This window comes from Oppia nitens, unplaced genomic scaffold (assembly GCF_028296485.1).
Source record: "Oppia nitens isolate AA-2021 unplaced genomic scaffold, nextdenovo-longstitch-racon4-pilon3 scaffold1_pilon_pilon_pilon, whole genome shotgun sequence".
NCBI classification, from domain to species: Eukaryota; Metazoa; Arthropoda; class Arachnida; order Sarcoptiformes; family Oppiidae; genus Oppia; species Oppia nitens.
The window spans coordinates 7730371-7758178 of NW_026533199.1; the positions used below are offsets into that span (position 1 = coordinate 7730371).

The 27808-nt window shown below is 25.1% G+C and overlaps 1 protein-coding gene across 1 annotated transcript in view; it reads right to left on the reverse strand.

Moving 5' to 3' along the window:
- Positions 1 to 5433: 5433 nt before the first annotated feature.
- Positions 5434 to 27808, reverse strand: part of LOC128966497 (uncharacterized) — a gene marked incomplete at its 3' end in the record, with an annotated part of 36151 nt that continues 13776 nt past the window's right edge. Inside the window, exons 3-6 of the mRNA XM_054313346.1 lie at positions 10206 to 10404; positions 8632 to 8752; positions 7323 to 7558; positions 5434 to 5573 (exon numbers count right to left, since the gene is read on the reverse strand). Coding sequence (XP_054169321.1) covers positions 5434 to 5573; positions 7323 to 7558; positions 8632 to 8752; positions 10206 to 10404 — 696 coding nt within the window. The remainder of the gene's footprint in view (positions 5574 to 7322; positions 7559 to 8631; positions 8753 to 10205; positions 10405 to 27808) is intronic.

Sequence of the window (27808 nt, forward strand, 5' to 3'; positions counted from 1 at the left end):
GTTTTGATTTGACAGAACTGTCATAGAGTTTAATATATTGATCACAAATATGCAAAAATAAATTATAGACAACATATAATAATTGATTATTTTGCACAATATTATTAAACAAAATATTATATGAATGAATATTAAATTTTGATAAAAAAAATTCATTAAATAAAAGCACAAATTCATCATTGATTTTGATATTAAGTAAAGAAATCAATAGATACTGAAAATAGAGATCAATTAGAGTAGCGATCACTTTATTGTGTGTTTGTGTTATGTGATCGCAAACTTTTTTCAGCCAAAAAAATTTTTTTCACCAAAACATTGACTACTTTTGGCAAATTATTTGTATATAAAGATGAAAAACATTATTCTATGCACTTATTCTATTCCCAAATGATATATCTATCTATTCAATGATATTTCTATCTAATAAACATATGAATAGCCAATGAATATCTAACAAAACTATAATATAATAGTAAGCATTGTACAGTATATACTATATTATATATACCGTACTATACTATAGTATTGTATATAAGATTTAAATAACTACTTAATTGTGTTTATTATGAAAAGTATGAAATCGATTGATGACACAAATGATTAGCTATCGATCATACCGTCCAAATCATATGATATAATCGCAATACCAGTGCTGCGGACCATTAAATGGCTTATTATGTCTTTGAATTTACCAATAATGTACAGTAAATGAAAAATAATATACAATGCATATAAATTATTCATTACTTATTCTGTATAAATTTATTCATATTAGTTAAAAAATAAAAATAGTTAATTATTGTTAATTTTTTTATATGATCTATGTAAACAATTGAAAACTCTTACAATTAATATATATTATAGAAAAACAAATCCAATTAGTAATTAGTAAAACAACAAAAATATTTAAATATTATGCAATTAAGTATTATAGCAAAGAAATGTACAATTTATGTAATCAAACAAATAGTTTAAGAAATAAAAAGATCTAAAAATAAATGCAGAAATATAAATATAAATAAATAAATAGACATTAAATATTTAGACAACTTTTAGAATTAATTAAGATTTAGACCCATTAATAATAGGCTATTTTAGCAGATAAACAAATAATACTAAAATGCAAAACTAATTTATTGATTATTTCATGAAACTGTATACATATATATACTGACATATCATACAATCATTTATTGATAAACACATTTTGAAACAAATATAACTCTAACAATTAGAGTACAGTATATCACAGAAAACAATAACTTATTTGAGTTTTTTATTTTTCATTTCAATAGCAATATTGTATAACTAATAAATTAAACAATGAGATTAGTTTTGTTAGTTATTTTATAATAATTTATTTTTTAAAAACCTGGTATTTTATAATTAAGTTTTAATATTATTAATACATAAATATTGAATAAAGATTAATACGTATAATTAATACAAAAAAATTATAAGTTATGAATATATTGCACACAATATAATAATTTAGACTAATTTAAAGTTTAATTATTTAGATATAGAATTATTAAACTATTGTTAGAATTTATAAATAATATTTTTTTCAGTGACTTCACAATAATTATTATTACTGTACTATTTTGCAAGTTTTGATTAGCGCTGCATATGTGGCACTTTTAGATGTATTTTTTAAAAAGTTTCCAATAATGAACGGGAATTTAATGAATTGAGAGATAATATTATGTAAGGGATGGCAATGTTTTCCTATTATTTGATAATAGACTTATTAATTCAGTGCCAGCACTTAGTTGCGCTCCATTTCCCATTGCTTTACAAGTTATTTACTTCACTAAATTAATGTCACATTAAAATCTTTAGTAAATCTTTTATATCTATGAAACTATTATTATTATTATTATGTTTGATACAAATTGTATTGTTTTGTAAATGTTTAGTCAAAGTGAAATCAGTTGTCCATTTGATAGCAATAAACAACAGTAAAAATAATAATAATTGCAATAATGCATTCAAACATAACAAACATGTCTAACTATAACTACTATTATATAATCTGTAAACTTATGATAAAATGTTGGATAGCATTGAATTATAATTCTTAAAATAAAAAATAAAATAAATATTTACATTAAAATGTTTTTATATTAATGATGCAAATAAATAAATTGTATATGAATGCAACTTTTAAATAACAATGTAATGTATCATATTATTAAGTAAATAATAAGAGTCCAGATAACAAACAATGATAGTATAACAAAATTTTGTTTTATTTGTTAAATTATTATTATTATTATTTTAAATATTAATATCTGGTTACCAAAAGATTTTTTCATATAACTATTATGTACAAAATAAAATATTTATGTTTCCAAACAGTATTATATTATTATCTAAATATAATATAACATCATATCTTACTATTGTGTATATGAGTTATGATCTAAAACTCTAATCTTTAATAGTCAGTACTTACGGTTTGATTGACTCTATTATCAATGTCTGTATATAAGGTATAATAATATGAAAGCACTGTTAGACTCATTTTCTGATGTATTTTTATCCCATTAATCCCTATGAGCTATAAGAGAGAGAGAGAGAGAGAGAGAGAGAGAGAGAGAATCTTTGGTTTGTCAGTCAATCCTTTTTTCACAACTAATCTCTATTATTGCCACAAAAATCATGTGCCAATACATTAGATCTAATTCCCAAATGATATAACACTATATTTATTGTAGTTTTAGTCCACAACACTCTGTCTGTATTGTATTTCTCATTAACGAACACATGATATCATTAATTGTTTACTTTTTAAAAGTATAAATCATATAATTAATTGACTTTAAATATCATTAAATTAAAATTAGCTTTTTGTAAGTTTTAAAATTTGAATGCGAAATGTGTATAACGGAAAAATTACGGTATTAAAAATGTTTATGTATTAAAAAATATAAATACATTATTATCATTTTTATTAAAATATTTACTTTATAAAGTATTTGTAAAATAATCAAATTTAATTTATAAACTTGTATTATTTTCAATTAGGTTACCAAAAAAATGAGCTTCATTAATTTTTGCATCTAAAATAAACTATTAAATAAAATGAAAACACGATTATATCATATAAAAATACATTAATTTTTTTATTTTTTAAATTTCATTAATATTAAAAATGTTTTAAATCAATACTTTCGATTTACTATAAAACCCGTATTCCCTAAACAATAGTAGTGTATATACTATACAATATATATATATGGCATCTCTTTTTTGGCACTTAAATACTTTTAATACAACAGTGTACTGTATATGTATATGTATGCACAAATAGCACTGGTATGTTATCTCAATATGTGAATAGTATTGTAGTTAAAACCCAAAAAACAAATTTACTTTTATTTTATATATTATATACAATATATTTGCCTTTTTTTCTTCATCTCTTTCTGTCTTTTATTTTCTACTCTTTTATCTCACAAATGACTGAACAAATGGATAGAAAAGAGGAAGACTTAGCAATGAAATCGAAGTCTTATGTTTGAGCTCTCAATAATGTTGTGTATATTTTTTTTATTTATAAATTACAGGAAAACTTCCCTCAAATAAAACAAAATTCTTACATTAAATATTAATTGATTGCAATTTGATAAATACTAAAATATATTTTAGATTAGATAAAAGATAAAGATATTTTGTAATAATTTTTATTAAAACATTTTGTTATATTATGTGATTCGCAAAAAAACTACAGTAATCTTATATATTTTTTAATAAATCAATTATTTTATTAGATGAAAAATTATTTATCTATTTATTTATTTTTATAAAAACAATATTTGAATATATGAAGTTATGAAAATATTAAATATAAAGTTTGATTAGATTTCTTTATTTAATTTACTTAATTTTATAAATATTAAATTGAAAATATAATTTTGATAATATTTGTTATGTCTTTTTAAACCTTTTAATCACTTAATTTTTGAATGTTTAGATGCGGGCTATTGGGTATGCTTTTGATAATTTTCATTTGAATGCAACTTCTTATATATAAATAGTACACAAGTTAGTTGTGTATTGATTAAAACATAAGACTATGATATGATGAGCACAGGGATCAAAAGTAAAACCATAAACATTCCTCTAATTTATCTACCGTTCCGTTTAAAAAAATTAAATGCTCATAAAAATACATTAATTAGCCATATTTTTAAATTATTTAATTTATATATAAGTATATATAGTTATACTGTATAAAGTTTTTATAGTAAATTTCTTGATAACTTTTTTATACTTTAATTTGCAAAATTTTCTAACAAAAGTTTTAAATCAATCTTTCATTTATTTTATTTGCAATCAAATGTTTGCTATTACTGGCTTTAAATTGCTGTGTTTGTAGATACTGTATATTGCATTATAATATTGTATCTTATAATACAGTATAAGAGAGAGTACAATATAGTTTAGTTTATCAAATAGTATACTAAAATTCAATAAAATAATAATATCGATTCTATACATAAAATAAATTTTAAACAAATATACTTTTAAAAAAAAATCTAATAAGAAGATTATTCTTGAAAACAATTATTAAATATTCTAAATATTAATTAATAATTGATAATATTATAAATATTTTATTATAAGAATAAATTTTGTAATCATATTGTATTAATGTTTTTAATTTTTAAAAACAATTTATTTTACAAAAAAATTTCACAAATAATAATATTTATAAATAATTAATTTAAGTAAATATTTATATATAAGAAAATTTTGTAAACATTTTTTCTTAATATATATATATAATAATAATAATATATAACTTTGTAATTTTATAAAACATTTTTTTGTAATATTTAATTTATTTCTAATACGAATTATGGCTAACATTTTATCTCAAATACTTTAAATATTTTAAAAACTCCTAATAAATTGAAATATTTAATTGTAAAATCTTTTTTTTCAAAATATTGGAGTAAATAAATAAAATTGACACAAACAATAACTGGGCATTTGAATATCATAAAGTTTGTGGACTTTATAATTTTTATTAATATTTTTTTTGTTTTTTATATAAAAATTGCTATTTTTAATTTAAAATTTGTTATGACTAAAAAACTATTGTCACAAAAATAGTAATATTGTTATCATTGCCAGAGACCAGATTATTGAGATTTGATTTTGCACAATATTTTGAGTTGAGTTACCTATAATAACAAATAATTAAACAATATTATTATACAACATCACAATAATATGAATAAAATTAGGTTTTGTAAAAAATAAGTAATATATAATTATTTTTATGTTTATTTAATTAATTAAATACAATAATTTAGTTTAATTTATGTAACAATTTCAATACTGACTACAATAAGGCATTTTAAGCTTCAATGTTGAGTATTTTAACATATCATCGACTGGTGTCCACATAAGATGTATGGGATCGGGAATCCACGTACCGTTCCTACAAACCAGTATTGATGGACCCATTAGCTCATAACCCTCATCGCACGTGTAGTTGACGTGAGAGTTTTCACGTGGTGTTTGCCAACACGTTCTCTCACCAGTTATTACATAACTACCTGTTATTTGATAAAAACATTTGTAATTAAAATGTCATAATATATATTTTTATATTAATGATTAATCATTTTATATTTTAGACATCATTTATATTTTTTAGACATCAAACAAAAATACTGTATATATTAATGTTTACGCAAAGCTAAGCAATTCAATCAAATATAAAATTTAGTCAATTGTAAAAATAATTGATGAATTATATTGCTTGTTTCATAATATTATATTTTTATATTACATATGATTTTGTTTTATAATTTGTACTTAAATTTCATATTTAAAAATATTTTATAACAATCTATTATATTATATTAATTTGTTATTATATTTATAATAAGTTAATTATGAGGTAATAATCCAAATTGTTAACATTTCTAAAAGTAACAATTAAATTGTATATATTTAGTTAATAGTTGAAAATGTGTTATAATTGGTAAAAATGTTATTAAGTATTAATTTAATTATCAGTAATTATATATTATTTGAAATAGACTAACTGCAAAATAAATTGTATCAAAAAAGTCTATGGTATGTAATGCAAAACATGTAATCTATAAATTGAATTAATTATATATAAATTTTTAAAAATTTATTTAATTACGTTTCCTATTTATTACAGAATTTTTTCTATCTTTCTCTCTCTATTTCTCTTTTTGTTTGTGAGTATATATATACATATAATATAGGTATTACATAAAAATCTAATTTAATAAATAATCAAATATAATAATGAACTGTATTTTATAATTTGGCTAATTAATGTCTATCTAATTATGTTTTTATTATTTTAGTTCATTATTAACATATAGCGTATATAACATTATACATACCGGTCATTAGAGTAGATACTTGTTATTATACATAAACATTAATAATATATTTTATTTGCTAATTTATCTCAATAAATTTCTATTAATATGCATTGTATTTTCAACAATATATTTCACTTTTTATTATATAAAATAAATTAATTAATAAGAGTATGTCTGTATGTATTTCTTTAATATAATGTATATCATTTTTTATTAAAATTTATTAAATATATATATATATTTATATTTAAATAATCAAAATATATTAAATACTATTAAAACAATATTAAAACAATATTAAACAATATTAAGTAAAATTTTTAAAAATATATAATTTTATTTAACATTATTTTATTATTTCATTAAATTTTATATTGGATATTATTTAAATTTCAGTGATTTAGTAAACATTTTTTCTAAAAATAAATCTTATTTTCTAAAATAAATACATTATCCTTAAAATACATTGCATTAGTGCTAATGTAAATCAGTAACTGTTTTCATTCATAATAATGTAAAATATCAGTACATTAAAGACAGAAATTCAATTTGAAAATAACTGGTGAATACCCACATAAATCATTGAAACATATATTACATACAATAGGAATACATTTAGGTTTTCAACACTTTAACGTTTTTTTTGGTATTAATTTACTCGTAAATAGCACTCAATTTAAATCTATATAAATAACACACATTTCTATAACACAGATATACACATACATACATCAGTTTAAATACTAGACAAACCTAATTAATCTTAATAAATAAATATAACCAAATGTTAATTATGATAAATTTGGACAAATATACAAATTTAAGTAATAAATATAAATTTGCTGCTAATCTATCAACTTATATAAACACGAAAAATTGAAATATATTTTATTTTCATAGTATGTATTTTGCTTTTTTTAAACAAAAAAAATTGTATACCGTTTTTTATTTTTGGCGGTTCATCGATACAACCCGAGTCGCCAAACAGTTTATAATTGATTCCCATACGCCATGAGGTCATCATAATTAACAAATGGCATTGAAAGGACAGTTGTCCGGCATAGTTGATAAAGTCGGTCACGTGATAGCGCCTCCTAATAGATATTTCGTACGTTCCGTTAGGCAGTTCTCGATTAATATCAAACGTTTCGCCCGCAAAATATTTATCGGTAAAACTGTTGGCATCAACAGGAAAATATCAATTTATTATTGTTGTTAACATTTTATTTTAATATATATTTAATAAATAACTTGAATTAAATAAAATATTTAAGTATATTTTAGGAGTAATAAACTTAGAGTGCATAACATTTTATGACACTTGAAAACAGTTATTTTCAAATAATACATAAAAAATATTACTTATGTCTGAACATGCAATCTGTCTGTACGGAAACACTTTAAATTTTTTTTAATATTTTTGTATTTTGCAATTTTGAATGATCACTGTTTTGATAATTGTATTTTTATGAATGCTTATAATAAAAATAAACGAAAGATTTGTTACGATATTACTCTATTTAATGTAAAGAAAAGCATTTATCCATAAAATAATTTTAAATGTGTGTTAATATATATGTTTTTTAGATGTTATTGCATATGTATTTTTCAACATAAACTTATGTATTATTTATTTATTTAATTTTATACGTCACAAACATTTTATATAACTAAATGCATATTTTATAATATGTATACAAAATATATAAATTTTTAGCCTAATTGAGTTTCATTATAAGTCATTTATATATAAAGAAAACTAATAATTGCATATGACTTTAAAATCTGTATATTATATAATATGATGAATCTGTATAAATTATAATTAATTTTTAATTTATTATTATGTGCTATTTATAACTTTATACTAATGTCAATTTTTTAATTAAAATTATTTTTTAAATATTTTATGTGACAGTAAATATTAGATTAGAATATTATAAAGTATTAGTAAATTATTTTTAAATTCCACTGTTATGTAACAATAATAAGTTTTTAATTAAAATACAATTTAATATTATAAATAATTATTTGTTGATAAAACTATTTCTATCTAAATTACTTTTTATATTATCTTAATTTAATATACTGTATAAAATAAAATAAAATAATTTGATAACAAGATATTTGAATTAAAATAATTACAATTCTAGTATTTATTAATTATATAAAATATTATTAATAATAAAGACAAAAAATTATATTACAAAAAATAAATAAGTAATACTAAAACAATAGAAACACTTACTCGTTATGTATACTACAGGCTGGCGATGGTTTTGGAAACATTCCGATACAATAAAAGCTAATATCTTCGGTACAGTTAATCATATCGGTGTGTGTTTTCCAGTGACTCTCTTTGCAGGCATCTGTTACATACAAGTGCTTATAATTAGCAATAGTAATAATTTAAACATCATTTGGAATGTATATATAATTTTGAGAATAAATTTCTCAGTGAATTACTTGACTTATTATATAATCATTATATACACACAAAACTAGCTTTTGTAGTGATTTTTGGGTATAATTTTTATGATTTAAATATATATCTAATATTTGTATAATACTTATTAAATAAAGTAAATAATTTTGCTAAATTATATCAAAAATTAATACATTAGAATAACATTGCAAATTTTGTATTGTTATATTAAATAAAATCACAAATTTTATTATAATAATAATGATTTTAATTTTTGTTCAAAAAAATATGAAAGGTTTAGAAAAATCTATAATAAGATTATATTATGCTATTTATTAAAATCGTAGATAATATTGTGTGTACATAATTATTGATTAAAGTTATAAAAACTCAATATAATAAATTGATGTATAATTTTATGCGATATTATTCATATATAATGTCTGACCATTTATTGGGAACATTAGTGTTATAGCAATCAAGTCAACGAATTCCTTATTTTTGGAATATTTTTTAATATTAGAGGAATGGAAAAGACATTAATCTATTAATATATAGTATTATTATTATTATTATTATTATTATTATTATTATTATTATTATTATTATTATTATTATTATTATTATTATTATTATTATTATTATTATTATTATTATTATTATTATTATTATTATTATTATTATTATTATTATTATTATTATTATTATTATTATTATTATTATTATTATTATTATTATTATTATTATTATTATTATTATTATTATTATTATTATTATTATTATTATTATTATTATTATTATTATTATTATTATTATTATTATTATTATTATTATTATTATTAAATATAATAATAATAATAATAATAATAGCAAATCAATTCAGACAAAAAACACAAAATACAAGAGCGCCCTATCAATAGAAATGATAATTTTGACCCAATTTACCAGTGCTTTAACATATAAAGAAAGCATGTCATATAAATTTATATATATTTATATATAAAGGGATGAAAATATAAATCGATGTTATATTTTCCGACTATACACTCAATAATAGTTAATACTTTTCCTTTTACACTGCAATAGTAGTTGCGTTTTACTAGTTTTTGGAGGTTTTTAAATTAAATTTGATTTATTACTTGTGCTCATCAAAGAAAATAGGAGAGATAGAGAACAGGGATAACAGAGAATACAGTATATATATTATATATATATATATTGTCTGAATGATAGGCAATAATGTAGAATTGTGTGGTTGTGGTTGTATTAGTGTTTGTGTGGGGAAAGGATAGGCGGGGGGTGTGCTTGTAATGATAATAAGGACATCAGTGTTTTCTGTCTTTTTAAAGTTTTTTATCTGAAAACTAATAATACGACTACCACTGCAAATGTCTTACCGATAATGACTGTAAGTGTGGCTGAATTTTGAGATGTATTTAGATCAGAGTCGACGTGACACGAGTAGGTGCCGTGCATTTCAAGTGTCACATTCAGTATGGAAACGGTGTTCAATAGGTCTTTACTATTGTAGTCAATGTGTCCTTTAAGGACTCCCACAGCGATCGGACGCTTTTTGTTTGGTGTTGAAAAATATACCTAATATATTGATAAATAATATATAAATAATTTATAATAAATAAAATATAATAATAATAATAATATATAATATTTCAAAATAAAATATAATGAATATGATTAGTGTGTATATATATACTGTATATAGTAATAATTATAGCAATTTTAATTACTTCATTATATCAAATTCAAGAGCATATTAATTAGATTTTAACATTAAATCTAATGAATGAATGAATACAGTGTTTACTGTGTTTACAAATATTACTTAAAAACATACAAAATATATGCTTCTCTGCAATAATTTTGAGTATTGCTGGAGAAGCATATGTTAAGTATTAATAAAATTGTAATTACAATATATTAATACAAGTTTTGTACTATTAGTGTATTAATGTATTTAATAAATACTGTACTAATGTACCGTAGAATTACATTATTGTATCAGTAATTAATGAAATTAAGGCTAATATATTGTTTAATGTCAGAAAAATGTTGAAAAATTTTCATTTTATTAATATATATCATATCTATAAGATGAACAATTTTATTAAATACTAGTCATTAAATAATAATCAATCATTAACTATATATATAAAAATCTATAGAAAGATTATATTATATTAAATTATGTATTCTATTATAAAACTATTATTATTTCATGTTAGCACATGATATTAATTTTTATAAAAATGTGTCCAGCAGATTAATAATTTTAATATAGAGTATACATTCAGAGAGAGAGAGAGAGAGAGAGAGAGAGAGAGAGAGAGAGTTGCATGAATGCAATTAATGATCAAATAGAAGCCCAAAAAAAGTTTTAATTAATTAATTGCTTATTCATGTATGACTTGTATCCCAGTGTTGTATCCCTTTTCGCACAATATTTGATAGCAAACATACAAATGATTAATATGTCGAACACTTACTCTCATAGCTCTAAACCCCATAATTAGCAATAATTTGTGCGAAACACTGAGTGAATGAACAAAAAAAATTGCATTTCTTAGGGTTAGACGACAAGCCAATAGCTATGCCTAATAACAACCCAAACCCCATAGATATTGTTATGTAATAGTATTTCATATTATATATAATTTGACTCTTAATTATAGCCAAACATTGTGTGAATGATTCGCTAAATTTTTACGTCTCGTTAATCATTATTGAAGTTTTTGGTAACATATTTGCTATATGTTTGGTATAAATTTATTAATTATTTAATATAATAATTTGATTTATAACATATATATACGGTATATGATTTATATTATCATTGCGAATTATTTATGGTATACTTGATAACAAATAAAAAAATAGTAGTCAGATATTTGTTATGATAAATATTGCTATAATATATATTAGTATATAAATCCATATTGTATTGCGTATATGCTGTTTATATAGTATTTATAATTAAATAAATATTTATAATTTGTAATATTTGAATATTATATTTTTGGAAATTAATTAAATATATCATAGAATATTGATATACTAATTTTTTATTATTAATTAGTAATTTTTTTAATTATCTATATCTATTATCTATAAAGTTATATACTGCTAAAATCATATTTATATAATATTAAACAAGTTTTTTTTTGTAAATACATTATCAAAATTTATGTCACTTTGAATAAAAAATATTAATCTTTTTTAACCTTTATATAAATTTGAATAATATATATGTATAGCATAACAAAACTAAAAATTAGTGAAATAATAAAATGAGAAAACTTTTATAACATTAATACCTAACAAAATGATAACAAAATTGTAATAAAAAAGTGTGCTTTGAATGCAAATAAAATCACATATAAATGTTTAACACTAAAGTAAAAGATATATAAAAACAATGAACCAGTTTTATATATTATATCTATTTTTTAAAACGTTATTATGATATGAATGTACAAATCGTAGAAATTTCATTGTTTCAAAAACTTTTTTATATAATGACAATTTTAGAAATCGTATGCAAAACTATGTATTATATAAATTATATTAAACATAAAAATTCAGACACACATACATTTATATACTTTTTTATATATATACAGTATGTATTACATTGTATATTTTCTAACATTATATGAATATATATATAACTATTTTTGAGCACAAATTACACTAAAATATAGACAATATTTATTTTATAAATTTAAAAAATAAGATTAATGTGTAAATGTATTATATACTATGTTTTTTGCAAGTATTTTGATGTCTAAATTACAATTTATATAAATGTAATGTTTGATATATTATTAACTATTAAACGTATTTCACAATACACTATAATCATAATTAAAAAATATTTATTCTATTTATGACAAATATAATGTTAAAAATAAAAGGCTAATCAAACCTATAGATTAATATCTATGAAATATATGTTACACTACTCTACATAAATATTATATAAATATGTATGTACTGTAGACTCTTATTTCTATAAGTTTAGTAAAAAAAATTAAAATAATAATTACAACTAATGAGAAACATTAATTTCTAATGGCATCTCATATATAATATTATATAACTTATTTAATGGCAAATGTAGTCATACATCCTGTTCCCCCTGTCATGCATAGAGACTACTGTATGAATGCAATGTCTGCATCACATGTTTGATAGGTTTAATATAATCCAATGTATATATATATATATATATATATATATATATATATATATATATATATATATATATATATATATATATATATATAAGTAGTTACGACATAAGGGTGACGGAAGGGGAAAGCACAGTGCTTTCCCCCATATAACAGTATGACGGAGAATAGGTGACGGAGATCACGTGACTCCACCTAACCTAACCTAAGTGTACTACACCAATGACGTCACCACTACCTCTACCTGAACCTTACCTACCCGAACTGACCAATTACCCGAACTGACCAACTACCCGAACCTTACCTACCCGAACTGACCAACTTACCGAACTGACCAATTACCCGAACCTTACCTACCCGAACTGACCAACTTACCGAACTGACCAATTACCCGAACCTAACCCAACCTAAGTGTATATCAATGACGTCACCACTACCTTTAACCGAACCCAACCTAACCTGACCAACTAACCGATCTGACCACCTACCCGATCTGACCAACTTACCGATCTGACCAACTTACCATACTGGTCAACCTTCCGATGTATTAGCGGAGAGGGGATAGCGGAAATCATATGACCTAACATGAGTGTAGATGTAAACAAAATAAATATAAATACATTTATTTTTAAAATAATATTTATAATTTATTTGCATTTTATTTATTTACAAAAGCGTTCATTAAATATTTTCTCTCTAAAATTTTTATCTAATACATATGATATATTTTCTTCAATTAGTTTACACTTATATTCATGAATACGTCTGTTAAAAACTATCCAATGCCAGTTAGATATACGAGCCTGTCTTGAAGCATATGACCAAACATACATAGTCTTTATCTGTATTTTGTCATCAAATCTAACTTTCTTCATATTTATTTGTTTATTAAGTAATCAAAGTATTTAAACATAAACTCTTCATATAATTCATTCAATGCTTTTCTAGTATAAACACCAGTCAATATCATTTTCCCTTTTCTAGTGAGAGTTATATGTCTTTTATTACCACAATTGATCCTCAAATGTGGAAATATTTCCAACTCATAATTACTGCTCCAATTAAATTGATTCATCAGTTTCTCTACATTCAAGTCGTTTTTCAGGTTATGTGACGCAGCAATGTTAGTCACACGTAAGTTATGTAATTTGATATCATATCCGAGTTTTTGTATTATGCGAGCAGTCTTTCGTAATGCTATTCGACCATCATTTTTTGATTTTGCACCCACACATACTAGTTTACCAGAGTCGTATATCATAACCGTGGCATTAGGGTTACGATACCGTTTAATTACTCTCACAAATGGGTAATTGTGATATACACAATTACAACAGTTGTTACACAATTTTCTTAAATCAATAAAACCAATCATATCAAAGAGATCAGCAGTCATCGAAACATTAGTTATCACAGGCATATTGATAATGCAAATTGTATTACTATAATAAATGTTGATGTAGTTATAAACTCATAAACTATTGCATCAACTATTACAAAAACAGTTGAAACAAGTTGTTTAACAACTATTGCTTCAATTATTGCAACATCTGTTGCAATAAGTAGTTTAACTACTATTGCAACAACAAATAGTGTATTACACTATCGTAAATCCTGTTTACTCTATAAAATATTAACTTATAAAAGCAAAGTGTATACACTATTATTGTATTAGTGTTTATTAGTTTTGTTATAACTGATTATTATTGTAAATTAAATTTTTCATCATCAAAATGGTTGGCAAAACATTGTTTCAAAAATCCATTTTCACCAAATCTGATGGTGAAAACAAATTTGACAAATTTGTTCGTGTATTGGAACACGAAAACGGTGAAAAATTTGTGGACATCCGACTGACTGTTTGCAATGATGGAGAAGATGTCTTCTACACCAAACATGGCGTTTATTTATATGGTAATGAATTCAAAGAATTGTTGAAAAAGATGGAAACCCAAGACTTTGGTTCTTTTGGAGATCTTCGAGTTATCTCATTCATGCATTTGAAAAAACAATTGTATTGTTTTAGTATCATTAGTAATGGTAACATTAAAAAATTAAATGTCATATTCCCTGAAATTGACATTATATTGTCATTGAAAGATGAAATCATTAAATATCTTAATTAAAGTAATTATTGTATATTATAAAACAAATATTGTAATAAATAAACAAAACAAATTAATTGAATAAAATAAATTTTATTAATAAATAAAAAATGTATAATTATTTACATTTTAATATGAAAACAAATAGTAATTTTTAATCCATTTCCACAATAGCTCACATTTGTGTTGAGCGCATCTCATATCTGATTTATCGGGTATGATACGTTCATGAAAATGACATGAACGGCCTCCATACATTCTCTTTAATGTCTTAAGACTAGGACATCTATACTGATCCAATTCAACGTAAGGTATAGCGCACATGTCCAATAGATCAGCCAATTGTAGACACTTAATACCAATGTATGGCTTTTCTTTGCTTTTGATTTTCTCATACATCTCAATAATTATCTGTTTGGCATCCATTGTTGAGTTTTGTGTAATCTCAGTGTTCACTGTACGTAACGATAGTCCCAATAAGTTGTTGGCCAAATAAAGGTTAGTAATCCGATCTTTCAATTCCATATCTCTATAAGTTAGGTTTGTCTCACACAACTCAGACATTTTACAAGTGTGAGATATTATTGCAATCTCACGCGGGACAAAGATATTGTTATAAACAAAGCCTTGTGCGTCCATTACACCACAGATTTGATTAATTTTACTCATTTTAGAGATTAAGTTTGTTTACTATAAAAAGTAAATCGTGTTCGTTGTTGAGGGGAAACCCTTCTTCTATAAAATAGCGCTCAATGCGATGTCTATATGTTGACGCAATATTTGCTAACGTACCATTAATTACGTTTACATTAGTCATAACAATAAGAAACTTTTCATTATAAATATCTTTTATTTTAATGTATATTCTATAATAATCACTAAAATTTTTATACACATCTGATAAATGACATTTACCAGTTACATAATAATTTGGCAACACAATCATTAATGTGAGGATTAAAACCAAACACAGTTTGGATTTGTTCAAATGATCCGCCATTAAAATAATTAGTTAAAAAATAAATACAATATAATCCACAAGTATTAGAGTATACACTTTGAAAATTAATACAGTTGTAATACCAACCGTTTACAGTATTGTCTTTTATAAAATTTAAGATATCATTATGTAGTGGTTGTAATCCAAATGAATCAAAATATATAATGCTATCATTATTTGTTTTGTATACACTAACCCAGTGTTCACCAGCATCACTAGCTTTATCTGTATTAATAATAACACCACTATCTTTTGGTATAATATTTGGTAACATATCTCTCGGATATGTACCATAATATTTATTACAATTTTTAAAATAGTTATTTATTTGTAATGTATTCATATTTATTGAAAATTTTTAATAGCAAATCTTGAGCTCTCTATTTCTACACAACTATCATATTCGCAGAATATGATTGCAGTTACAGTCTCTTGTATAGGGTAGGCAAACTTTAGTTCAACTCGTAAGTTACCTCTAACCACAGTTGATACATAACCACTTTTTGCTACTCCATCAGATAAATCCGGTGTAAAATTGAATCCAAATAGTGTATAACCTTCAGCATACTCTTCCCGTGTTATGTCAATATCTGTTGAGTGTTTGATTTGATTTGCTGTTTCAAATAATCCAAAATATTCACGCATATATTTTTTATTTGCAAAGTCTGGTGTGTATGGTCTGTGTGGATATTGAGTCCCATCAACATAGCATGCAATGTGTCGGATATTGTAATTTTTAAAATAAAATGGGTTCATATTATATGAACCATTATATGCTTCGTTACTAACAAAACCAATATATATTTTTCTAGGAATCACTCCATTGATGACATTATTTAAATAACAATCTAATGTGTCTTTAGCTATAATTGATGTCTTTACTTCCTTTCGTGTAATAAAATAGCGGGCATTAGCACTTTCAAGTGCTCTATTGTGTGCCACAACTACTTGCGGGTTAACAATAGATTTATGCATAAACAGTCTTACGTCCATTATTTCAACTGTTGGTATCAATGTTTTATCATAAATTAAATAAAACTTGGGATCTTGTGGATAGATTTTAATATTCAGTGTGACTCCTCCAAGTAATGACTTTACTTGTGATGCTAAATCAATGTGCAAATTGCCATACATTTCAACTTCACACCCGTCAGATAACGAGTTACCTGACGGTCGTATACGACTACTTCTTATTTCATTTACCGAATCCATAGGTGTCTCATCTTTATGCCAAAATGCAGTCTCTAAATGAGTTTTTCTTGCATCTCTATTACTGTTAAGTAATGTGTCAATATATGACACATATGAATAATTCACTGATGATGTTGTAACAGTTGTTTGACCAATATTAACATCAATTTGTTTAATAAATGAATGCATTAAGTAATTGATTGGAGATATTAGTTTCCAGTCTTCTTGTTTAACTTCAGGGGTTGTTGATACAGTAGATTTTTGTAGTTTAAATTTTAAACACAAATATAGCTCACTTTTGCTTAAATTAATATATTCATTTAAACCTGTATGCACTTCAAACTCAATAGTATTTGTTGAATTAGATAATGTACTTATTGGACGGTGTTCAGTTTGAACATCTCGTTCAATCATTAGTTGGGTAGGTGGTACTCCAAAGACATCCATTTCTGGAAGTGTCATTAGAGATGATAATTCGTGTATTGTAGACATTTTTAGTATTTTCTTTGTTTAGTTTTTTTCTTAACTGTTTTACGTCTTTTATAAGATTTTGGTTTAGTTTTTGTTTTTAATTTACGTTTACGTCCTAAACCTTTTTGTTGTCTAACATTTGAAACTTTATTTTTAACATCTGTTAAAATTGTATCAGCTGATCGTATCAGCTGATTTGTGCCGGCTTCTTTGAATGATTTACCAGATAGTATATCATTACCAATACCGTTAAATGCATCCCATCCTTTAGTTGCTACATATTTTAATGCAGGTTTAATGTGTTTAAATATTTTTCCAAATATACCATTTCCGGACTGGTATCTATGTCCAGCATAAGATACAATACCGTTACCGGCTTGGATTTTATAGTAATCAATATATGGATTATTCATACTTTAATAAAATGCAAAGTTATAGTTACTCTACCAAATTTAAATGGTATAGATAAACCACTATCATCTTTTATAGATATTTCAAGTGTTTCAAATTCATTGAGTCTTACAGGTCTATATTGAGGTCTTTCATAATTTAAATGTACTGTATCTCCAAATTTATATTTTCTAGGTATTTCAACTACTCTCAGTAGAGGTGCAAATGTATCACCAACTAGTGATGGGTATACAATATCACTATATAAATATAGTGAATGAAAACCGCCACTAATCTCTACAGGATGATAGCCTTTAATAATATTTTTATTTTCAATTCCATTGAATACTATATTAACCAAGCTATTGCTACCATAATAATAATTATGTGTAGCTTTTCTATCTTTTAAACCTAAAATGTTTTCAATTTCATCGCCCAAATCAGGAAATATTTTAACTACATTTTCAACTATACCAACATGAATTGTAATAAAATTATTAATCTCGTTATAAGCTAATTTTGGTGGTTTAATGTCAGTAAATAAAGTCAAAATATTGTTAATTTCATTAACTAATTTCTGTGGTGTTTCATAATAGCCAGCTTTAAGTGTAAACTTATCATCATATTCATTAGACTGTTTACCATATATACGTCCCATTTCATCAAATAATGTAATTTTATGATCATTTAGTATATTATACCATGACTTGGTATAAGTTATTTCAGATATACCAACACACCAACTATCATCAAGTTTAACGGTTTTGCCTAATTTTGTCCTAAAATCAGACATTGTATTGTCAAATGTTTTGACATTATTAACTAAAGTAATATATTTACTCATTATTCGCAGAGTTTCATTTGTGTATTGTTATCAAAATAACAATTCCAAATAATTTTTTCTTTATCTCTTAAAAATAATAACACAACAATAAATATAATAAATAAAATAAAACACAGTATGTTAATTAGTAAACAATTCATTTTTATTTTTAAAATACAGTATCAGTGCCTTTTATAACATTTTTACATAACTTTAGTTTTGGATTAGGCATTATATATCCAATACAACTAGTTAAAATAATTGCCCATAAATTTTTGTTGCCAATTTCAAAAGTTAAGTTAATTAAACTAACAAATATTACAATTGTCATTAATGACATTTGAATAGTAAACAAAATTAATTCAGTTTTACACAATTTATTTAGTATAGACATCTTGAATGCTATCAACCCAACTGTTGTATTCGTCCGGATAGTTTAACCACTTAACAAAATACTGCCTACGACCACGTCTAACACGACTTCTAATAACTCTTTCAATACGGTATAGATTTTCTTTGATCTTTTGGATCTCTTGTGGATAAAATCGTTGTTCAATAATATTTCCTTGTCCATCACTTAGTCTAAACACATATTGATTATCACCTTTTATAGTCTTTACTACAGTAAAGACTTGATCAGTCCAGTTAGGGTAATAACCTTTATCAAATTTAGACATTTCGTACACTTTACGTACTAAATCTCCTGTAGCGACATCTGGTGTTTTAAGCTTTTTAGATTTAACATATAAGTTATTGTATACTTGTTTTGTATTTTCTGTAGTCACTTCAATAGGTGACATACCTATAGATCTGTGATATGATGTATTGTATGCATTAACAAGTTTTTGTAGTACATCTACATATCTTCGCGTACCATTAGCAGTAAAGTATTTAAACATACGTGACTTTAATGTACGATTAAAGCGTTCAACTATAGCACATTTTATTTTATAATCATTTGAGTGAAAGTAGTTAACTCTATTTAATTTCAGATATTTTTGAAATATTTCATTTAAAAACTCTTTTCCTTTATCTGTACGTAAAGATAATGGTTTTCTGTTTTTAAATAGTGTTTTAAAAGCATTTGTAATGCTTTTTCCTGTTTTAACTTTCAATGGAACAGTAAATGCAAATTTAGAAAAGCAGTCAATTACTGTTAAAATATAATTATATTTATCATTTTTATTAGCAAATTCTCTCATATCAGCTAAATCTGCTTCCCATTGCTCATCAATATATGTCACAACAATAGGATTTCGTATAAATTTTCTGTGTACTTGTTTATGTAGAGTATAAGTTAACTCTCCTTTTAACCAATCTTTTACTAATTTTAATGTTATATTTGGATTTAATTGTTTAGCAGTTTTATACAAATTATTTACACCACTAAATGATCCACTATTTTGTGGATCATAATATATTATATTCAACAACTCATTTATATTTTGATCCATTGTATAGATTTTTTAGATTTAGATTTTTTAACAGTCTTTTTATTTACTACTTTTTTAACAACTTTTTTGTTAGGTTTATGAACTTTTGTAGTAACTTTGCTTTGTTTTTTAGTTGTACTGATTAAATTATTTTTAATTAATACTTTAAAAACCATATCTTCTATTATACTTAGAAATGAATTATTAATATTCGGCAAATTATTTTTAATATTGTTATCATTTGTAACATTGTCAACAATGTTTTTAGTTACTAATGTGTTTGGTTTAATTTTATCAAACGGTTTACTATCCACACTCATTGTTGAGATATCCATATCGATGTCATCATCACTATCATTAGTAACCAATTCAACTTTTCTGAATGACATTATTTTGTTATTAATTCGTATACAGTTGTTAGTAACGGTATTAACCACATCCAAGCGTTTCCTTTTTGTACAACACTTTTACAAGTTTTTAAACTTTGTTTCCTTTCAAACTTTTTAAGTAAAAGTTTTTTACTTTTATTCAATTTTTTAGTTTTTATATTTCCTTTTATAACATTTAATCCAATTTCTTTTATAGCTAAATATACTTTTGGGTCTTTAGCTAAATAATTCAATAATGTTTTTTGTGTTTTCTTACATTTTATTTTAGAAACAAACTGCAAGTCTCTAAAATATTTTTTCAAATTATCAGACATTACTTAGGTATATAGCAAATAATTTTCAATTTATTATTAATTGGTATAATATTTGTTTGTACTCTATATTTTTCAGGTGTATCCTGCTTTAGGTCTACTTTAATATAACCATATTGAACAGATGTGGCGTCAGTATACACTTCTATAAAGTATTTTGAATTTTCCGGATATATCTGTGAAGCTAAACTAATTATCTGTCTTTTATCTCTTGGGTTTTTAAGCAATATCAAATAATGACAATTTAAACTAATTGTTCTCATTTGAGACCCTTGATGAAATATATTTTGTGATATAAATATCACACTTATATTCATATGATGACTACCTTTAGTAAATAAATTTGCTAATTTCACATTATTTCCCAACTCAGTCATCAAATCATCAATAACTATGAGATGAGGTTTAATCTCTTTTACTTCTTCTTCATTGGGTAGGCCTTCAATATACTGTATATCACAGTCAGCAATAGATTTAGTGTACAATTCTTGCCATTGTCCGTATGCCCACACAATTTTTAACTTATTTGGTATATCAGTAAAATATAAAGTTTGTTTATAATTCTCCAATATATTTCTAAGTAGTACAGTTTTACCACTACTTGTAGGTCCAGCGACCATACAAGTGAATGGGTGTTTAAATGAAATGTGTTTTCGATCCACTTTAATGCAATTCATTTTAAATAAATAAAACATAGGTTTAATAATAAAAAAATTTATTCATCTTTTATAAAATTTTATACATTTGATTTTGTATCAAATTTCCATTCACAGGTAGCCAATTCAGACAAGTATTTTACTAATTTGTTAGTATCTTCTGTTATACCATTTTTATGTCCAATTGCAGTCAGTCTATCGACGATGATTTTCATTCCCGGCTCTGACAACATATAAAATTTCATGTTTTTTAGCCGAATCAATTCAGTTTGAATGCACTGGTCTTGTTTTGGTCTCTTTAACGGTGGCTCTGAAATAATATAAAAATTTTAATATATAATTAATAAAATATATTAATATAAAATACAATACCTTCCAATAGTTTTCTTAAATAACTGTCTTTAAAGTGTCGTTTAGCCATACTTGTTAATGAATATAAAATAATTTTATTAAAAACATTACTTTATATAGTCAATTATGACCTCAATATGTATTCTTAGTTTTATATTTAGATATTTATTTATAGTTGATGTAAATAAATTAAACATAAAAATAGTTTTTAATCACATTTTATTTAAAATAATTTCAAATAATTAGTACAATAATATAAATATAAATAGTATTAAATAGTTTTAACATATTATTCATAAAATCCATAGGGGACAGTTTGATAAATAGGGTGTCCCCTAACAATTCTACGTTTTTCAGATACTGCCTGATATATCTTATTTACTTTATTTGTTGTCACGTTGTGCAGTTTATCTGAACGGAAACATAATTGTGGAGCCAGTGTTGTGATTGGTGTATTGTTAAAGTAGTGTTGAGCAGTCTCTTTAACTCTTTCAAAGTTTATTTTATGCTTTACTTCCTCAGTGATTGAAATGCCTTTTACTTTTACTTTTTGAATCACACGGCCATCACCAGTAACGACCTGATAACCATAGTTTTTGGGTCCACATGAAGTAAACGAATTGATATACGACCCTTCTTTGTAATCTTTTTCTATTTCATCGGTCATATCACCCAAGAAATCACCGATCGGAGGGTCGTACCACCCTTTGGTAGGGTCGTGTCGATAGATTACAGAGTCTGTATCGAAATACAAGACCCGTCCCTTTGCTGAGCTTTCAATATTGTGTAATTCACGATATAAATGAATACGAGCATTACCGGTGACCATCGAGGCCAATGCTATGTTTGTATTGCCAGCAGATGAATAGTTGTCGTCAATGTATTGGTAATTGACTAAAATAGTCTCATCATTGGGCATAATTTCTCCTAAAGTATAGTATAATAAATAAATATTTTATATTAATTTATTATGTTTTTATAATGTATTTTAACAAACCTTTTATTTGTATTTTAGCATCAGATATAATACTACGGTATGCGTCATATGTTTTGCAAAGTTTAGTTTGTTTTTGATTGGGTCTTTGGGCTAGTTTTCCCCACAAACTATTCAACATTAACTTTGCAATGAAGCGGAGACCAGGATTTGGTGACATCTTATTAAACTCTAAATCCACACCTTCACGACTCTGATACTCACTGATGTAGTTTCGCTTTAACTCATCAGTAGTACAATTGTCAGGCCATCCGCTTGCCTCGGTCTTAAGTTTAAGCCATTGTTGTATGTATGGCTTAAATATTTCATTTGTTTTGCGTTCGTAATGCAACACTTCATATATTTTGAGAATTTTATATCCCATTTCTATTGCTAATTTAAGCTCTTCAGAGTACCAAGTACTGCTGATAGCTCTCTCTTTATCGCTATGACTACATTTGTTAGGGCTCATATCTTTTGCACATTGATTGCATAATGCAAACACTAACTTTTTGGTCTCTGATTTTAATGGTAATACAGGAATGTATAGATCTTTAGGTGGTAATACTTTACATTTAATGAATCCAAAGTAATTATAAATTGAGGTGTCGATAAATTTACTGATTATAGATGGATGACCAATAGGGTATTCGCATTTTGAAAGTACAGTCGGATACAGACTGCACACATCTTTATATTTAATCAACTCTGTACCGGTACTGTCGGCGTTGAAGTACAAATTGTTTGTACGACCACCATAAAACGACTCACGTATGTTTGCGTGACCTATTTTGTCAATTGTTTTATAGTATGCCATACGTTTTTTGTGGAATGCTTTGAACTCAACATCAGTTGTCAACAGTTTATCGAAGTCGTGCTCCCAAATAGATGTCACTTTGAAACCTCTAGACTTGTAATATGTTTCCTAAAAATATATAAATGTAAGTAAAATTGTATAAATACAATTATTTATATAAATACCTTTTCAATTGTTCGTTGATAATCTTTAATAGGATCTACTTGCTCATTGCCATCATAGGTGTTTCTAAGGCTAAACAGATGGGTACATTTTTGACATCCATGCCAATAGCAACCATTGAACTCAAATATCTCTCCGAGTACACCATCTCGAATACACCCATCAGCATAGTTCTGACCAATTCTCATCTCTCTGCAGATTTTTACACCTCTCTTCTCCTCCATCCAATCAAGCCATACATTACCTTTGTTTGACTTATGTCGTCCATCGATATAACCGTTGATAGGTGTGACACCAATCATATTGTCTTTTAGAATTTTAGCTCTAAAATACTCCAGTCCAACACCGGCTAATGTGAATCTACGAGTTATGGGGTCCAAACCAGTGAAGTTTTTGAACAGTTTGCGGAACTCCATCACAGCAATTGTGAGTACTATTACATCATTTAAGCAATACTTTTTGATTTGTTGTTCAAAGTTCCATATGTAATTGTTTGCTTTGAAGTCATTATACCACTCCACACACTCTTTTGAAGACCTCATTTCATCAATGCCAAAGTGTTTGATATCTGGTATTTCACCAGAGTAGTCGTAATTCTCTTTTCTGTTGAAGTGATGGGGAAAAATCCTTTGCTGACAATGTTTTGAAAGCCAAACGATTTTGGCAGTGAAGCCAGTGGTTGTTGGAAATAACTCAACGAGTCTATGAATGATGTGTTGTTGTTTGTAATTTTAAGTATTTTCATACCATTCATAATTATATCACTCGGATCACCAAACTGTCTTCCAAACAATTCCTGAAATATGAAGTGACCATCATATCCTCGGAAATTGTGTGCAATTACGTATAGCTGTGCTTTAATTTTTGAAGCTCTTACAGCGACATCTTTGAATAAATAGTCTGAAAACTGTTCGACTACATTTTCTTTATAGAATGTACGGATACCATATCCGCACACTTTACATCCGTCATTTGGTTCATCAATTGAGACATCGCATCTTTTCGCCATTTGTTGGTAATCCCAACACTTGTCGCAAACACATACTGTGTAAAATATTTGTAATTAGTTGTAATTTCTTAAAATGATTATATAATAACTTACATGAAATGAGTAGATTAGGTTTGTGATCATAAAAACCATTATTTTGAGCTATCTGTTCACTTTCAATATCAAAACAAACTATTAGTTTGTTTTCTTTGTCTTCTTTTTCCAGTTTTTCTATATCCAAAGGTTTTATATAACAAAAATGCGGTGTTTCTTTGTAATACACACTACATTTTGTACATTTTAGTTGATAGCAAACATGTTTTGCTCTTCTATGAGTTGAGTATTCAACATTACAAGTACTACATATTTTTGATTTTACTTTGCAGATATTGTTAGCTTTGTGATTATGATAACATTTATCATTTGCGTAACTACGATTGCATAAATCGCAGTCTACTTTATCACTGTTAACGTCACACTTTGGATATGTTGAGCAGTAGTTGCACACATATTTACATGAATGATTTATTTTCTGATGTTTTGTTAAGCAATACTTACACAGATCAGATATTTGTGTGTAAGCATTGATGTCTTTAATAAAATTATAATGTCCAGTGTTTTTACCGTAGTCGATGTGCTCCATAAATAATTTGTTGGGAAAATCTATAGAGCCTTGAAATAGATAATTGTCGACATTTGATGAGTCGACAATTATCAACTGTAATCCACTTGAACCATCAGTTAATTTAATAGTGCTGAGATACTCCTGCATTTGATTCCAATGTTTTTCTCCAAAAGGTTTGTTGAAATCAAGACCGGCCAAATTACACAGCTTTTCCGATTCTTCTTTTTGATATTTGTCGGAATTATTGTTAGCAGTAATTTTTCTCCACCTACTGTTTCCTCGAAGTGTTTGATTAGTAAAACTTTCGACAAACCACATAACACCAACCCAAACAGCTCTATAACCGCAACCGACATCTGAAATTATATGAATAAATATATTTGTAAATATTATAAAAATAAATATATAATCTTTTAAATACCATTTTTGTTATCAATCCTAACAATGCATTTTATACGTTTACTCCTTTCATCTGAAGTTTCTGGTGGTAAATGTCTTTTGTTTTTCATATTAGGTCCTGATCCCTGTGGTGCTTCAGTTACATAGATTTTCATTTTAAATACAGAAAGTAAAAACTCTGTATTAGATTGTATTAGTCCAAAGATTTTGTTGGCAAACTCATGTTTATCAAATTGTGAGATTGCTTTTCCACCCATATATAATGGTTTATTCAAGCCCTGTGCTTCAATTATCACACTATAATAATCGCCAACATTGTGGTTACGGAATGCCGGTCGCACCAATGACTCATACATCTCATCAATTTGATCATTTAATTGAAGTAAATTATCAATTGAACCCAAATTGTGTTGAAAGCGGATGTCTTTACGGTGTTCTTGCCGTTTAAATTTAATGTATGAATGAGATGACTCATTCAATACATGAAACTTGACCAATTGTTTAACTAAACAAAAATTTTAATTATAATAATTGCATAATAAGTTATTTAATTTTTAATACATACCTGTATTGTCATTGTTGTCATTGTTGTCATTGTTGTCATTGTTGTCATTGTTGTCATTGTTGTCATTGTCGTCATTGTCGTCATTGTCATTGTTGTCATTGTCGTTGTTGTCGTTGTTGTCGTTGTTGTCGTTGTTGTCGTTGTTGTCGTTGTTGTCGTTGTTGTCGTTGTTGTCGTTGTTGTCGTTGTTGTCGTTGTTGTCGTTGTTGTCGTTGTCATTGTCGTTGTTGTCATTGACAGGTATGTAGTCGGGAGGTGTGTCCATAAGTGAGTCCTGACTTTCCATATACGACTCATCAGCACCAGCACCATCTTGTACTGGTAAACCATAATTATTGTTGACCAACAAATCAAGGTTTACATAGAAGTCGTCACTGAAATCATCGTTAAATATGTCGTCATTTACATCAAGTATTTCGTCATCCATTGATTCTCTAGGGTCTGGAATTGCGTCATCCATAGATACCACCATTGACTCGACCATAGGGACCGCCAATGACTCGACTATAGGAACCTCCGACTCGACCATAGATACCGGCATTGTCTCGACCATAGGGACTTCCGTCTCGACCATTGGCTCCGGGATAGCTTTGTTGTTGTCCATTGCGTTGAATTGATCGATAAAAATAATAGTTGAAATACTGAAAAGTATACTTTTATAAAATTTGTTAAAATATTAGATTTTATAAAATAATATATTATTTTATAATTAATTAATAAAAATAATTTTTTATTTTTATTAATTAATTATTATTTATTAAATTTTCTGAATATTTTTCTATTTATTTTTTCTATTTATTTATTTTAAAAGAAAAATATTTTTCTAAATATTTTTTGAAGTTTTTTTTTGAAGTTTTTTTTTGAAAAGTTTTTTTTAAACAGTTTTTTTTTGAAAATTTTTTTTGAAAAGTTTTTTGAAAAGTTTTTTTATTGAAAAATTTTTTTTGAAAATTTTTTTTTTTGAAGTTTTTTTTTTGAAAAAGTTTTTTTTTTGAAGTTTTTTTTGAAAAGTTTTTTTTTTGTAGTTTTTTTTGAAAAGTTTTTTTTTTTTGTAGTTTTTTTTTTTAAAAGTTTTTTTTTTTAGAAAAGTTTTTTTTAAAAGTTTTTTTGAAAATATTTTTTTTTGAAAATATTTTTTTTGAA